General features: G+C 20.9%; 1 protein-coding gene across 8 annotated transcripts in view; it reads left to right on the top strand.

The window, feature by feature from the left end:
• Nucleotides 1-13450, top strand: part of LOC100869851 (uncharacterized) — a 57765-nt gene that overhangs the window by 8760 nt on the left and 35555 nt on the right. For 4 of the 8 annotated variants that reach the window (XM_086915925.1, XM_086915927.1, XM_086915928.1 and 1 more), the window contains one exon: nucleotides 5392-5630. The exons of 2 other annotated variants lie outside the window; for them this stretch is intronic. In XM_086915925.1, coding sequence (XP_086772051.1) covers nucleotides 5603-5630 — 28 coding nt within the window. In that variant the 5' untranslated portion in view covers nucleotides 5392-5602. The remainder of the gene's footprint in view (nucleotides 1-5391; nucleotides 5631-13450) is intronic. 2 more of the 8 variants (XM_086915926.1, XM_086915930.1) reach the window with 1 other exon arrangement.

Below are 13450 nucleotides of genomic sequence, written 5' to 3'. Positions count from 1 at the left end.
AGATTAATAAATATAATATAATAATATAATAATATTAATATAATATATATATAATATAACAAAGATTATAATTAAAATTTGGTGAAGTTAATAAATATTCTTCTTAAAGTAATTTTTCATTTATAAATAATTATGATTTATGAAATTTGGATAAAAAATTGTATTTTTGTTAGTTTTATATTTAATTATATATTTAGATAATATTATTTTATTTTAGCCGTTTACTTTTTAGCTGCTGTTCTTGTTGGTTTATTTTCAATAATAACTTTCAATATAATATTTTTAATATTTTTAATTAATTATTATAATGATGAATTTATTTAACAACTTTTTGCTTTCTTAAACATTTATTAAAATATATAAATTTTCAGTTTATAATTTGCTGAAAAATATCTATTACAGATTATGTAAGATTAAATTATTTTAGGGAAGTATAATATATGTATTAAAATCGTTCCTTGTTTCCTCATTACCTCTTTAAGTGTAGAATTTTAAAAAAACAATTCTAACAATATTTAATTTACATTGAAAGCAATGAGAATTGACATATATAATATTGAGTGTATTTTCACGTAAAATTAATAATATTTCAAAAATCAATATACAATGATAAAATCATTATTTTTTTATATATTTTTATTTATATAAATAAAGTAAAATATTTTTATATTTTTATCCAATATATTTTTCAATATGAAAATGTATTTCTTTTAATAAAATAGTTTTAAATTAATAAATCTTTAAATTTACGATCTACACGGAGTATTCTATTTGAAACATTACTTTCTTTTTATTTTTAACATAGAATATATAAAAATATATCAAAATTTTCTATACATGTTTCTCAATATATTTTATCTATTTTAAAATTCTAATTTAATTATTTAAGCATTCTTGGTTTACGAAATTATCAAAAAATAATAAAATGTTATAATATCGAAATAGAAAATTTATATGAATTTATTATATTTTAATTTATATTTAATTACAAATATGTTTAAATTATTTCATTACAAAAATATTATCTTCCTATATATTTTTTATATATTTCTATATATTTTTTTAATTGTTTATCCTATGAAATTGTATATTTTTTCTTTTTACAAACATATGAAAAAAATATACGATGGAATATCAATGTATCAAAATAACAATTGATATAGTAAGTATTAAAAGTAAAGGAAAAAAGTGCGTACATCCTGCAAAGAGTTCTTCATAAATATCAATATCTGTCGATTGGTTATTGTCAATTATCCACTCCAACTCTTCATCAAACATCTATGGGAATTTCCTATCTTTATACCTTTTACCCACAAACTGCTTAAGTTCTGTTTGGTAAAAAGGTATTAACAATCATCACAGTTAGGTATTTGTAGTAAAGGATATTATAATAAATGACTTTAAAATTAAATTGATTGAAATTTATAATTTTACGGATACAATTATAACTTTTTTTTAAAATAATATTTTATATTCAATTTCATTTTACAATTATTATTACAAAAATTATTAAAATTTCTAATTTCTTTTAAACATGAAATTTCTCAAAATTTCAAAGAATTTTAAAATAATTGATTTTACTAAAGACAATATTTCACTAAAAAATGTTACTTTATAATGTTATTTCACTAAAAACAAACTTTATAATTTATTTATGTAATTAATCTCTTTCTTATACATATAAGTTTCATGCAAAAGTTTCTAGTATTTTTTGTTTTATTTTCAAAAGCAATATTTAAAATAAATATTATTAATATTACATAAAAAGATATTAGAAATAAAAAGAAATAATAAAGTATTAATAAAATATTATTTATTAATCTTTTTATAATATTTAATTTTTTAAATATTTAATAATATTACATAATATTTATTAATATTATTTGTTTTATATATATTTATTTGTAAAAATACACATTAAACTAATCTGTTATGAAATAATTAAATGAAATAAAACTAATGAAAAAATTTTAAGTCATGTTATTTTGTAAAAAAAAAATCTTAATAATATAATAGATCTGTTTTTAATTTAGTCTTTATTATGAATTATTGTTAATATTTCATAGCTATGCTTTTTTTTACTTAGTCTTGAAATAAGATTTAAATTATTTATTTTATTATTTCTTTAAAGTTTTGAATAATTTTTTTGTTTCGATGTTTATAATTTATCTACGCGTTATTTTAGTTTTTTTTTATAAATATTATATATATATTTTTTATAAATATTATATATATTTATATATATTCAATTCGATTAATCTGCAGATTGAGCAGATTTTTAGATTAGAATTTTTATATTTTTAGAGAATAATCATTGTTTAATTTCTTTAGATATTTAGATATTTTTTAGATATTTATAGATATATATTTTATATATTTATATATATATATATATTTAGATATATATTTTAGATATTTGTGAAAAATTACTATTAATATTATTAATTTATTATTAAATTTACTGTTAACATTAATATAATACGCGAATTAAATTGTAATTAATTATTGTATTATAACAAGACAGTTATATATAATATTGGTCTTTTTGATGAAAGTACAGATGTGAAAAAATTTTTAATTACTAATAAAAAAAAAATCAGAAGTCTCTTTAAGATTCATTCAAGAAGATTTATATTGGATAATTAATTGGTAGAACATCGCTATTTCACAGATGAAATTTAATTTTAAAAATAATGGAAGGCAATATAATGCGATGTTCAATTGAAAATATGAAATACCGAATATCAAGTGTAAAATATAATGAAGGAAATGTAAATATCTAAGATATTTTTTCCGCTTGGGATCGAGCTATTGATAGAAATATATTTGAGTCTGAAAGGAAATATGAATAATATAATAATATTTATGGATAGTGTTAAGATATTTTAAATAAAAATTTATATACAAAAAAAAATGAGTTTTACAGTCCGATTATGATTTATACGCATATAAAAGTTTAAACATTGGTTATTTTTCAAAAATATAAAAATTTAGATCTAGTCAACAGAATATTTCGATATTAATTCAATTGAGCATTTACAAGAATTGAAAAAACTTATAAATAAATTTTAACATCAAAACGAAAGAGTTATTCTAAATTTTAAAGAAAGAATGGAAAAAAATTCCTTTAGATTTTATTTTGAGATTAATCGATATCATATCAGAATACTGTGGTCATCGATGCAAAAGACAATTATGTAATATATTGACAATAATTTAGAATTCATAATAATTTTTCTATTAATTTTTCTATTTATTAATTCATAATAAAATTAATAATTATAAGAAATAATAATTAAACTTATAATAATTATAATTATAATTATATTATTTTGTAAAATGACAAGTAATCGAAAATTTTTTTGAATATTGAAATTTTTATACAAATTAGTTTAATAATTTACTAAATAAATACATATAATAAATAGTTAATAAATAATAGTAATAGTAATATTAATAAATAATAGTAAATAAATTTATTTATTGTATTATTTCTTTTTATTTGTGATATCTTTTTAATCAATATTAATGAAAATTTTAGATATTCCTTTTGAAATAAACGAAAAATGTAATTGGCCTGAAATTTTTGCACGCAAATACATCTATATAGATCAGAGATATCGAACGTAATTGGTTCTTATCGGCTCTAATCGGTGAACTATCATGGCTGTTTTTTCTTTGACAAAGTCATTAAGAAAAGATTTTCTTCATACATAAGTTTACTTTACTCTTATCCTTCAATTACACAAATTCATAAACAAATCAATCATTTTATATATATATATATATATATATATATATATATATATATATATATATATGTATATAAGAATTAGAAAAATATAGAAGTCTTCTTTCTTTTTAATGAACACTTAGGACTATATATATAATATATAATATATAATATACAATATTAAATGAGACTACTCATGGGAAAATCATTGATGGAGAAAGGGAATGGTGCAATTTTTAAAATCGAAATAGGAATTGATTAATTGAGTACCGACTTGTCAGTGAGGAAAAAGTTCGATATCTTTGCTATAAATGAACATCAATTTTTTCATATTAATTTCAATGATCTTGAAAAATATTGTTAAAAAATCATTTTGAATAAATTTTTGTGACAATCTTCAAGTTTACCAAAAACTTTTGGTATTTTGTCTATATATATATATATGCCTATATAATATACTTACTATACGTTAGTAATACATATTTACTATTTACCAAATATTTATCTATATATGATATAATAGATATATAGATAATATAGTTAGATATTTATAAATTTGGACATTCTATAGATATTTTGGATCTGTAGAATAAATAAAGAAAAAATATAAAACAATTTTTAGATGATTGAAATTCGACGACTGCAATTCGTTAATTTGATTTGATATGATATCAACTTCATCGAATATACATCATAATTGTTTGTAACTTGAAAATACTATTTATATCCTATACTATTATTATTCTGAATTATTTGAAACAGAAAGAATACAAAAGAAAAAAAAAAATCCCGTTCAAATCTATAAAAAAAATAGATTTTTTTACAAGTTTACTTGTTTTGCATATTGATTAACTAGCCAATCTATTTATTATATATTACATAAAAAATTGATGAATAACCATCGTATTGATGAATTGATGAATAACCATATTGATACATATATTATCACAGATGCATACATATAGGTAGAATAATATTAAATATATAATGTAATATCAAAAATTTAACTTGAAAACTAAAGTCGATTGCTATTATGTATAAAGGAAAAAATGGTCGAAAAATCGTTATAATATATTTCAAGCTCATTGAAATCGGTGAAGAGAATTAATCCGCAGATTGACATTATTGAAGTATTATTTATATAAATAAGATTCCATTTGAAATTCATATTAGCGATTTCAATATTTAAAAAAAGAAAAATGCAACTATAATATGCAACTGTGATTTAAAGATTGAAAAGTTAAATTCTATAATTAAAGAAACCTTTGATTTTAAGAACTTTCTTTGATCGATCTTTTAAAATATTAAAATTATTTTGAAATTATATTTTTATTTTTCAAATAATTCAGAATAATAATAGGCTATAAATAAGATAGGATATAAATAGTATCTTCAAATTACAAACAATTATAATTCTTTTTAATATTTTAAAATTATAAATGAAAATATATGAAGAAGATATTTTGAAATTTCTAACGTCTAGCTGAGATGCAATCCATAGATTCCTTCATCTATAAATCAAAAATCTATAAATAATAAATTTTTTTAGAATCTTGTAAATATTGTTTGTTAGTAAATTCCACATTTGATTATTTTGCGACTAATTACAATGTTTTGTAACGGCGTTATTGAAAACATTTTTTTCCGCGTTTGTTGAGTGGGTAGGTGATATCGAGTATAATAAGGATGAACTCGCGACCGTGGGTAAGACGGAGATGACCACTAAATCCGTGCCTCGTCCTGAAAACGAAGACGAGGAGGACGAGGAAGAAGAGGAAGAAGAGGAGGAGGAAGAAGAAGAAATCGACAAAGAGATTTGTTCGAGTTTACGGTATCACTGCCACTGATATCCTCTCTCTCATCGCATCGATGCCGATTCCTGCGTCCATTAATAGAGGTAAATTTTTCTAGCAATTGCCATCTTTTAATTGCAATAATTCAAATTATCGTGTAAAATATATAATTATATATAACTATAATACATTGCTGTTAACTTATCAATTGAGATATAACGGTAAAGAAATAGGTATTTGATTTTGATCTATATGTTAAACTTTTCGATAAATATATTTAGTAAAATATATAAATATATTTTATTTTTTATTTTTATATTTATTTTTATGAATCTTCAAGTCAACCAATTAATCTCGCATTCTTTCAAATTGTCAACTTATTAACACGTGATACATATTATAATATATATAGTTATATAATATTATATAATATACATAGTTTTAATAAGAAATATACACTCGTCCATAAGTATGTAGACAATTGTCAATTTTGATAAACGATTGATATAATGTAAATTCGATCTATTTTATCATTTGAAATTCAGAGTAATAATAAGCATTTTATGAAAATTTTAAAGGCACTATTTTGAACAATCTTGTTTTTTTCAATTAGTTGTATTGCTCTTTCATGAATTTTGATAAGCTTGAAATATTATAAAGAATATTTTAAATAACTTTTTCCTCTATTTTTACTATATTAACATATACAATAGTATATGATTTCTTTTTATGCTATATATAGATTTTTGTTGTTTATAAGATATTAATAGAGTTATATTATTATATTATTAATAGAGATAATTGATCAAAACAAATATAATTTGATATACAAGTTGATATACAAAAATATATCAGTTATAATTTATTTATATTTGTATAAATAATGTAAAAAAAAATATGTATGCAAAGACAATCAAATATTGATGCATATGTTGCCACAATAGCATAATTCAAAGTAAAATTGACATAATGATATCAAAATTTTGTAATTGTATACTAATATTAGGAAATTGTTGATTTCGATGATTTTTCAATATAATATAGGAATTTTTTAACATTTTTTTTCTCTACAACAGTCCTAGTTTTCGAAAAATTATTTTATTTTTTGTAGTTTTGCAAAAAAATTATAGTTATATATTGAATTTTATTTATATATGTATTCGTTATAGTGTGTGCGATCGGAATATATTGTAGTGGCCGGCACCTAAAATATATAAAAATATATAAAAATATATATAAAAAAATTAATTAAAAAATTATTTTGTCATGAATTTTGATGAACTTGAAATATCTTAATTTCAAATCATAACGGATTAAATATTTCGCTAATCTTTATTTAGAAATAATCCTTGAATAATCAAAATATGATAAATATTAACATCATACTTAGTGTCTATGTTTATAATTTCAATCATTGTAATTCGATTGCCCAAAAATTGTTGATTAATCCAAAGATCCAATGTCTCAAAATACAGTTGTCTTGCTATGGATTGATATAGAAATATTTTAAGTCTATTCTAAAATTCATAAAGAAGTAGCTTTTTGATTGGTTCATCCATTATATATTTTGGACATCAATCATTGCAATGTAGCAATAGTAGATAAATCGGCAATCATATGTATGCATACATATAACTGAATTTCTATGCAATAGAATAATAGTAATATTTTTTTTTTGCAAATATTTTGAAAACTTTAAGAATTCGGTGATTATATAAAAAAAAAATTACTGAAATAATGTCCTTGACAAATATATTAAAATTAATTAAACATATATTAAAATTAAGACGATCAGAGTTTTTTCGTTATATAATGTATAATTAATTGAAATATATATTTTAATGTAATATAAAATAAATATATAAAATTTAGCAGAATTCATTTTTTGATGAAGTGATTTTTAATTCTTTTCAGATAAATATTACAATTAAGAAGATATCAATATTTATGGACGGGAGTGTACATGGAACATTTAAAAGTTGCATTAAATTGAAAAAATATCATGCGAGATTCATTAAATTTAATTAAAAATGTTTGATATGTTATGGGATTAAAATTTTTTTAACTTTTTTTTTTCTTTTTTTTTTTTTTTTTTTTTTGAAAGAATAAAATTGACATAGTCTTCTATTTAAAACAATATTTTTATCATTTTTTTTTTCATTTTATTATTTCTTACTTTTTTAAACTTGCACTGCTTTGTATTCTTTAAATGTATATGCGTAAATGTACATGCACATATACATCTTTTTTAAATGTAAATAATTATAGTTATATGCACACATTTAGAATTAGAAAGCCTAAATTATGCTGTTTTGGAGTTCTATATTATAGAAACATATATATTTTAAATCATTATTAATAATTTGTAGTATTAATGATATTATCTTATTTGAAGTGATGTTATAAAATACAAAAAAATATAAAAAAATAAATTATTTAATAAATTTTGAAACAAATTTTCAATTAGATAACAATTTAAATTAATAATTCTTATTGAAGAATTATTCATAATTTATATAAAAAGTTATAATGATATTTTATGTTAACGATTAAATTAAATTATTTATCAAATACTCTTATAGCATGTTATATATATTTACATATTGATATTTATATTAAAAAGAAAAAAAGAACAATAATTATGAAAATAATGTAGGAAATAACTGTTAATAGCATAAAATTTTACGTATAGATAGAGGAATCTTTTTATATAATAAAAAAAGCTAGATGAATCTTGACTTAATCGAATTGTTTATGAGATCTTGATATTTGCCAGACCACCAAAGAAATTTCGGAAATGAACTGTGGAATATATTGTATATATTCTTGTTACGAAACTTTTGCAGTCAGCATTTCTTTGCGCTGCTTTCATCACAAAAATTATTTTTCTCAAAGAAATTTGTTTAATTTTCTTTTTCAGCTTGTTTTTCTTTTTGATAATAGTTTCTTTTTTTTTTTTTTGATAATTAATTTTAAAGAACAAACAAAAATTGAGCGAAAATGATTAGATATATTTTAAAACGAAGAAATAAAATTCCTTTAATCTTATTATAGTATCGAAAAAAATCATTATAATGATAAACAACATAAAAATTATCATAAAAATATGAAATTGAATTCTATCAAAACAAATCTATTTAAAATATATAATAATGAAATCTTTATATAATTAATATTAATTAATTAATTGATTTAATGAAATATCGAGTTCATCATTATATCACACATGTACTCAGTTAAGTTTTTGGCATTTTTATTTGAAGAAAAGCACGATTAAAATAATAGATCGAAGAATAAAATGTTTAGTTAATCAAACTTCTACGGCTACATCGAGATGAATCTGAGCTGAAGGCCACAGTCTAAATTCGTCTCGTTGAATCTCGGCTCTTATTCCTCTCATGGATTCTACATATGATCTTGAATCATTGATATTACAAAGCATTGTTTATCTAAGGCATATTTTCTTCTATGACCTTCCTAAACAATTTTAAACAATTTTTTCAAGTTTAAATATATCATATTTTCGAATTGATCAGTCGAAAAAATTGTTTCAATTATAATAATTATTAAAATGAATATAATTATTAATTAAAAATGAAATTGAAATTTTCGAAATGAAATTTTGCAACGATTTTTCTTTAATATATTTTAAAAAAATAATGAATAATTAATTATGATTTATAATTTTCATGAAAGAAATAAATTATATTTTTCGAACAACTTACTTGGAGTATTTACTTTTATTTAATGTGAAAACAAAATTTCTTAATGTCGAAATATTCTGATAAAGATTAAAATAAAAAAAAAAATAAAACAGCAATAGTATAAATAATCTTACTTTTATGTTATTTTTCTTCTTTTTTTTTAGAATAAATTTAAGATTAAGTGACTTGACTAAAACATGTTACGATGGATTTAAATTTCTAGCATTATACAAACAATTAATTTATTTATCAAATTCATTTTTCTATGCTTTAGTTTACATATATTTTAATATTTATAAATTATTTTATTTTCAAAAAATTTTTTAGAACTCACTAGAAAAATTTGGAATCAAAATAATAATTTTTTTTTACATAAATGGTTTAGTTATAATATTATATATGGCGATCTTAATATGAACCTTGAGCTACTTTTAAGGCAGCAGTAGGCTCAATTTTGCTATCCCTCTCGACTCCCCCTATCCTATCTATTTATCTTGGTAAAAAAAAAAAAAATGCAGGAAGTTTTTCTATAAAAGGAGTCTTCATAGGTCGACCTATATTAAGCTTGACCTTTTTACTAGATTTTTTTTTTTTCATTCTAATTTTTCCAATCCATTGAATAGTGATTCATGATTGTAAATTATGATTTAATTAATACGCATTTCTGTTTGAAATATTATTGAAATTATATATTTTAAAATCACGTAGTTGAGATCTTATTGTTTTAGCAATAATTACATTGCTAATATTGTTAATATCTTATTATTCTCGTTCATGATACGATTAATTAATTAGTTTTCGAAGGATATTGAATTTTTAGAATTAAAAATATATATTGGACTTTAATTTAATTTTGAAAATTTAATTCGAGATAATGAAAAAGTAATAAAATAGTTATAATGCGAAAAATGTAAATTTTGTTGATTGTTAAATGATATTAATTAAAATCTATAACTGAAATATTTGATTGAATCGATAAATTAAATTTAATTCAAAGACAAATACAGCTGATTACAGCTGATTATTTTAACGACCCTGGTACACAATGGCCCTTGTAACAAGCATATGGATACGTTTTTTAATAGGTCAAGTGTGAACTACTAATTACACTGAATTCTCCACGAGACTCTATCTCTTTGCTAGATACTCTTTGCTACTATGTATTACAAAATCTTTTTCCTTTATCTTGTCGGTAAAATAATTACTTACGAAAAAGAGAGATATTAAAGCAATTTAAATTTTATTTATAAGAAAGAAAAAAAATATGATACTCTAGAATAGTAAAAATTAAGTTCATGTCAATAATCAATGTATCGATAATTTCATGAGCATAATTTGTTTAATTGTATTGCATTTGAATCTCTTTTAATTATTTCATTTCAAACTTAAATCAAGATACGATATTTATACATATAATAATCATGATAATTAGAAATTTCATTATTCTCATAATTTTATTTTATAATATGAAATTTGTGAAACATATTTTGTTTTTTTATTATTATGGATATAGATAAAAATTATTGATTGAAAATTTGCTATAAATAAAATTTTCAATTTTTTAAAAATTTGAATATATTTTTATAATACAATCTGAATATATTTTCTGTTTAGAATTAGATATTTTTGGATAATTTGATATTTGTATAAGTCAATTAATTTTTTATAAAATAATATTTGATTTTTATTATTATAAAAAATTTATATAATTTGCAAAATTATAAAAATTATTTTGACTATATTTGCTATAAAATTAAATATTTTCAAGATAGATAATATTTTTAAGATTTAAAAAACATAATTAATCCTACTTTGAATTTTTATCAAATAAGAATAAATTTTTTCACAATAAGAAAATCAATAAGAAAATTGATTAATTAAAAATGATTTAAAAGAAATAACAAGATCAACATCAATAAAAACAGAATTCTTAAAATATCTTATATTATAATGTTATTTTTTTTATTATTCATCAATTAGTAATTTCTTTTTATTTACTGCACCAGAATGATATATGTCACCTAAAAAGTTAATCTAAAAATAATATTTAAACTTGAACGATGTTCAGTCTATATACCTATATATGTATATGATTCTAAATTGTACATTCGAATGAAATTCAAAGAAAGATGGATTAAAAAGAAACGAAAAGAATGAAGATTGAATGATTGTCTTGTTTCAAATCGCAGCTTCAATGTCTAGAATATGAGAAGTGCGGTAAGGCAGATGGTTAATTTCGATAAGGCGGCAAGCTTATTATCGAGTGGGTGGAGAACGGAAGGTAGCCGTTGTAAGCACGTATCGTAGCTTTTGTGGCTGGCAGAATGGATTCCATAATGAGATGCCGTGTAAACTGGGACATCTAATTATACTCGAGTGCACACCACTCCAGAAGCGTTCGGTCTCTGGAACTCAAGTCTGGCTCCTGTCGAAACGATAACGAATATTCAAGGATCACCTGACAACGAAACTTTACCATACTTGATGATCGTAATTTACTGATTTCTGTGTCTATAGTTCTAATGTGTTTTTTAATATTGTATAATTCACATTCTCGAACCATAGTATTGATTGAAATGATAATCAATGACGCATGATTTGATTTCTTATAATTTCCGAAAATAAAATTATCCACAGTATACATAAAATCTTCATTATTTAGAGATTGAGGAGTAACTCGTTTTATAAGAAAATATCTACTAGGTGAATTTGCAATGCTGGATATTAAATATTTCATAATTCTTGATTATATAAGAAAAGAGTCCGATTTCAATATAGGAAAATAATTGTATGACTCGATCTATTATGACAACTTGAGAAATTATTATATTATTATACTATTATTACATTACACAGTTTTATTACATTGCTATTAGTAATGAGAAATTGTTCAGATTGAATTGAATTTGCAAATTTTTTTGCATTATAAAAAAATTAGATTTTTTTGTAATAGAGTTTCTAAAAGTGAGAAAAAATAATTACATATGTTATTATGTCATGGTCGACATAAATATTCAACATTGATCCTTTCATGATTAAGGAAAATCTAATGATTTAATCACTCGTCGAGTTTTCTCAATTCTAGAAGATTGAAAATATTCCTGAAATATCAATTATTGAACATTTGAAATATGTATATATATATATATATAATGAGATTAGAATGTAACTATGAAGGAAGAAAGTGAATAATACTGAGAAGAATACAATCATTAGAACAACAATCAATCCTAATTATGATCTTTTTTTTTACTATCTCTCTCAATCATAACGATTTTATTTTCTTTCGTCTCTCATTCTTTCGTTTCTCAGTTTTATATTAATTTATGATTATTCTACTCTCGATTCAAATAAATTAATTATTTTTAAAATTCATAGTCAAAGTTTTTAATCTCTATTTTTTTTCCTCTATTTATAAAATATATGGAAAATATTGAAAGACATATAAAACACAAATATATGTCAAAATATTAATTTAATTTTAATAATTGAGGAAGTATAAAAAGCACATTTAATTATTTATATATATATATATATTTGTGCCAAAAAAAAAAACATATTTATATTAATAGATTAAAATTTATTGGAAAAAGATTAATATATTCTTTTTAAATTTAAAACAATAATTTTTTAAAACAATAAAATAAATAATTAATATTCAATTGATAGAATCTTGTTTAATCAAAAGAAATATCAATAGTTTCATTAAATAATAAGATTTTATAAGACATATTTTCAGAATCTCAAATTCTAATTTCATATAATATATGAATATGAATATGATATTATTTGTAATATTTGCTATGTAAAAACAAACTCAATCGTGTATAATCAACAAAAACACGAAAATCAACTAAAATCAACATTTGAATTTTCTTATGATATATAATTAAAATCGCAATCCATTTTTATTTGTTCTGAAATATATGAGAATAACTATCAAAACAGTGACAGGAAAAGATAGAAGCAACAGTGAGCCGGCCATGAGCTTTGACCCGGTGACCCGTAGTGCGTGGGTTAGAAAGAGGGCATGAAGCGATGGGAGGGGTTCTTTCTCCTCTTGCAGCTTGGAATCGATACCTGACTCCCCTGCCAGCTCAACTACTCCGACGAATCCTCCATCTACCCTCTCTACCCCAAGTTGAAATGCCTTCGACCGCCTACCTGTTCCATATCGATTCCCATCCGACACGACCTCTTTTGTTCATCATGAAGAAAAA

Source organism: Apis florea, unplaced genomic scaffold, assembly GCF_048593485.1.
Source record: "Apis florea isolate Af1SG1 unplaced genomic scaffold, ASM4859348v1 contig_3798_pilon, whole genome shotgun sequence".
In the NCBI taxonomy this organism is placed as follows: domain Eukaryota; kingdom Metazoa; phylum Arthropoda; class Insecta; order Hymenoptera; family Apidae; genus Apis; species Apis florea.
This window is presented reverse-complemented; position numbering and strand designations above follow the sequence as displayed.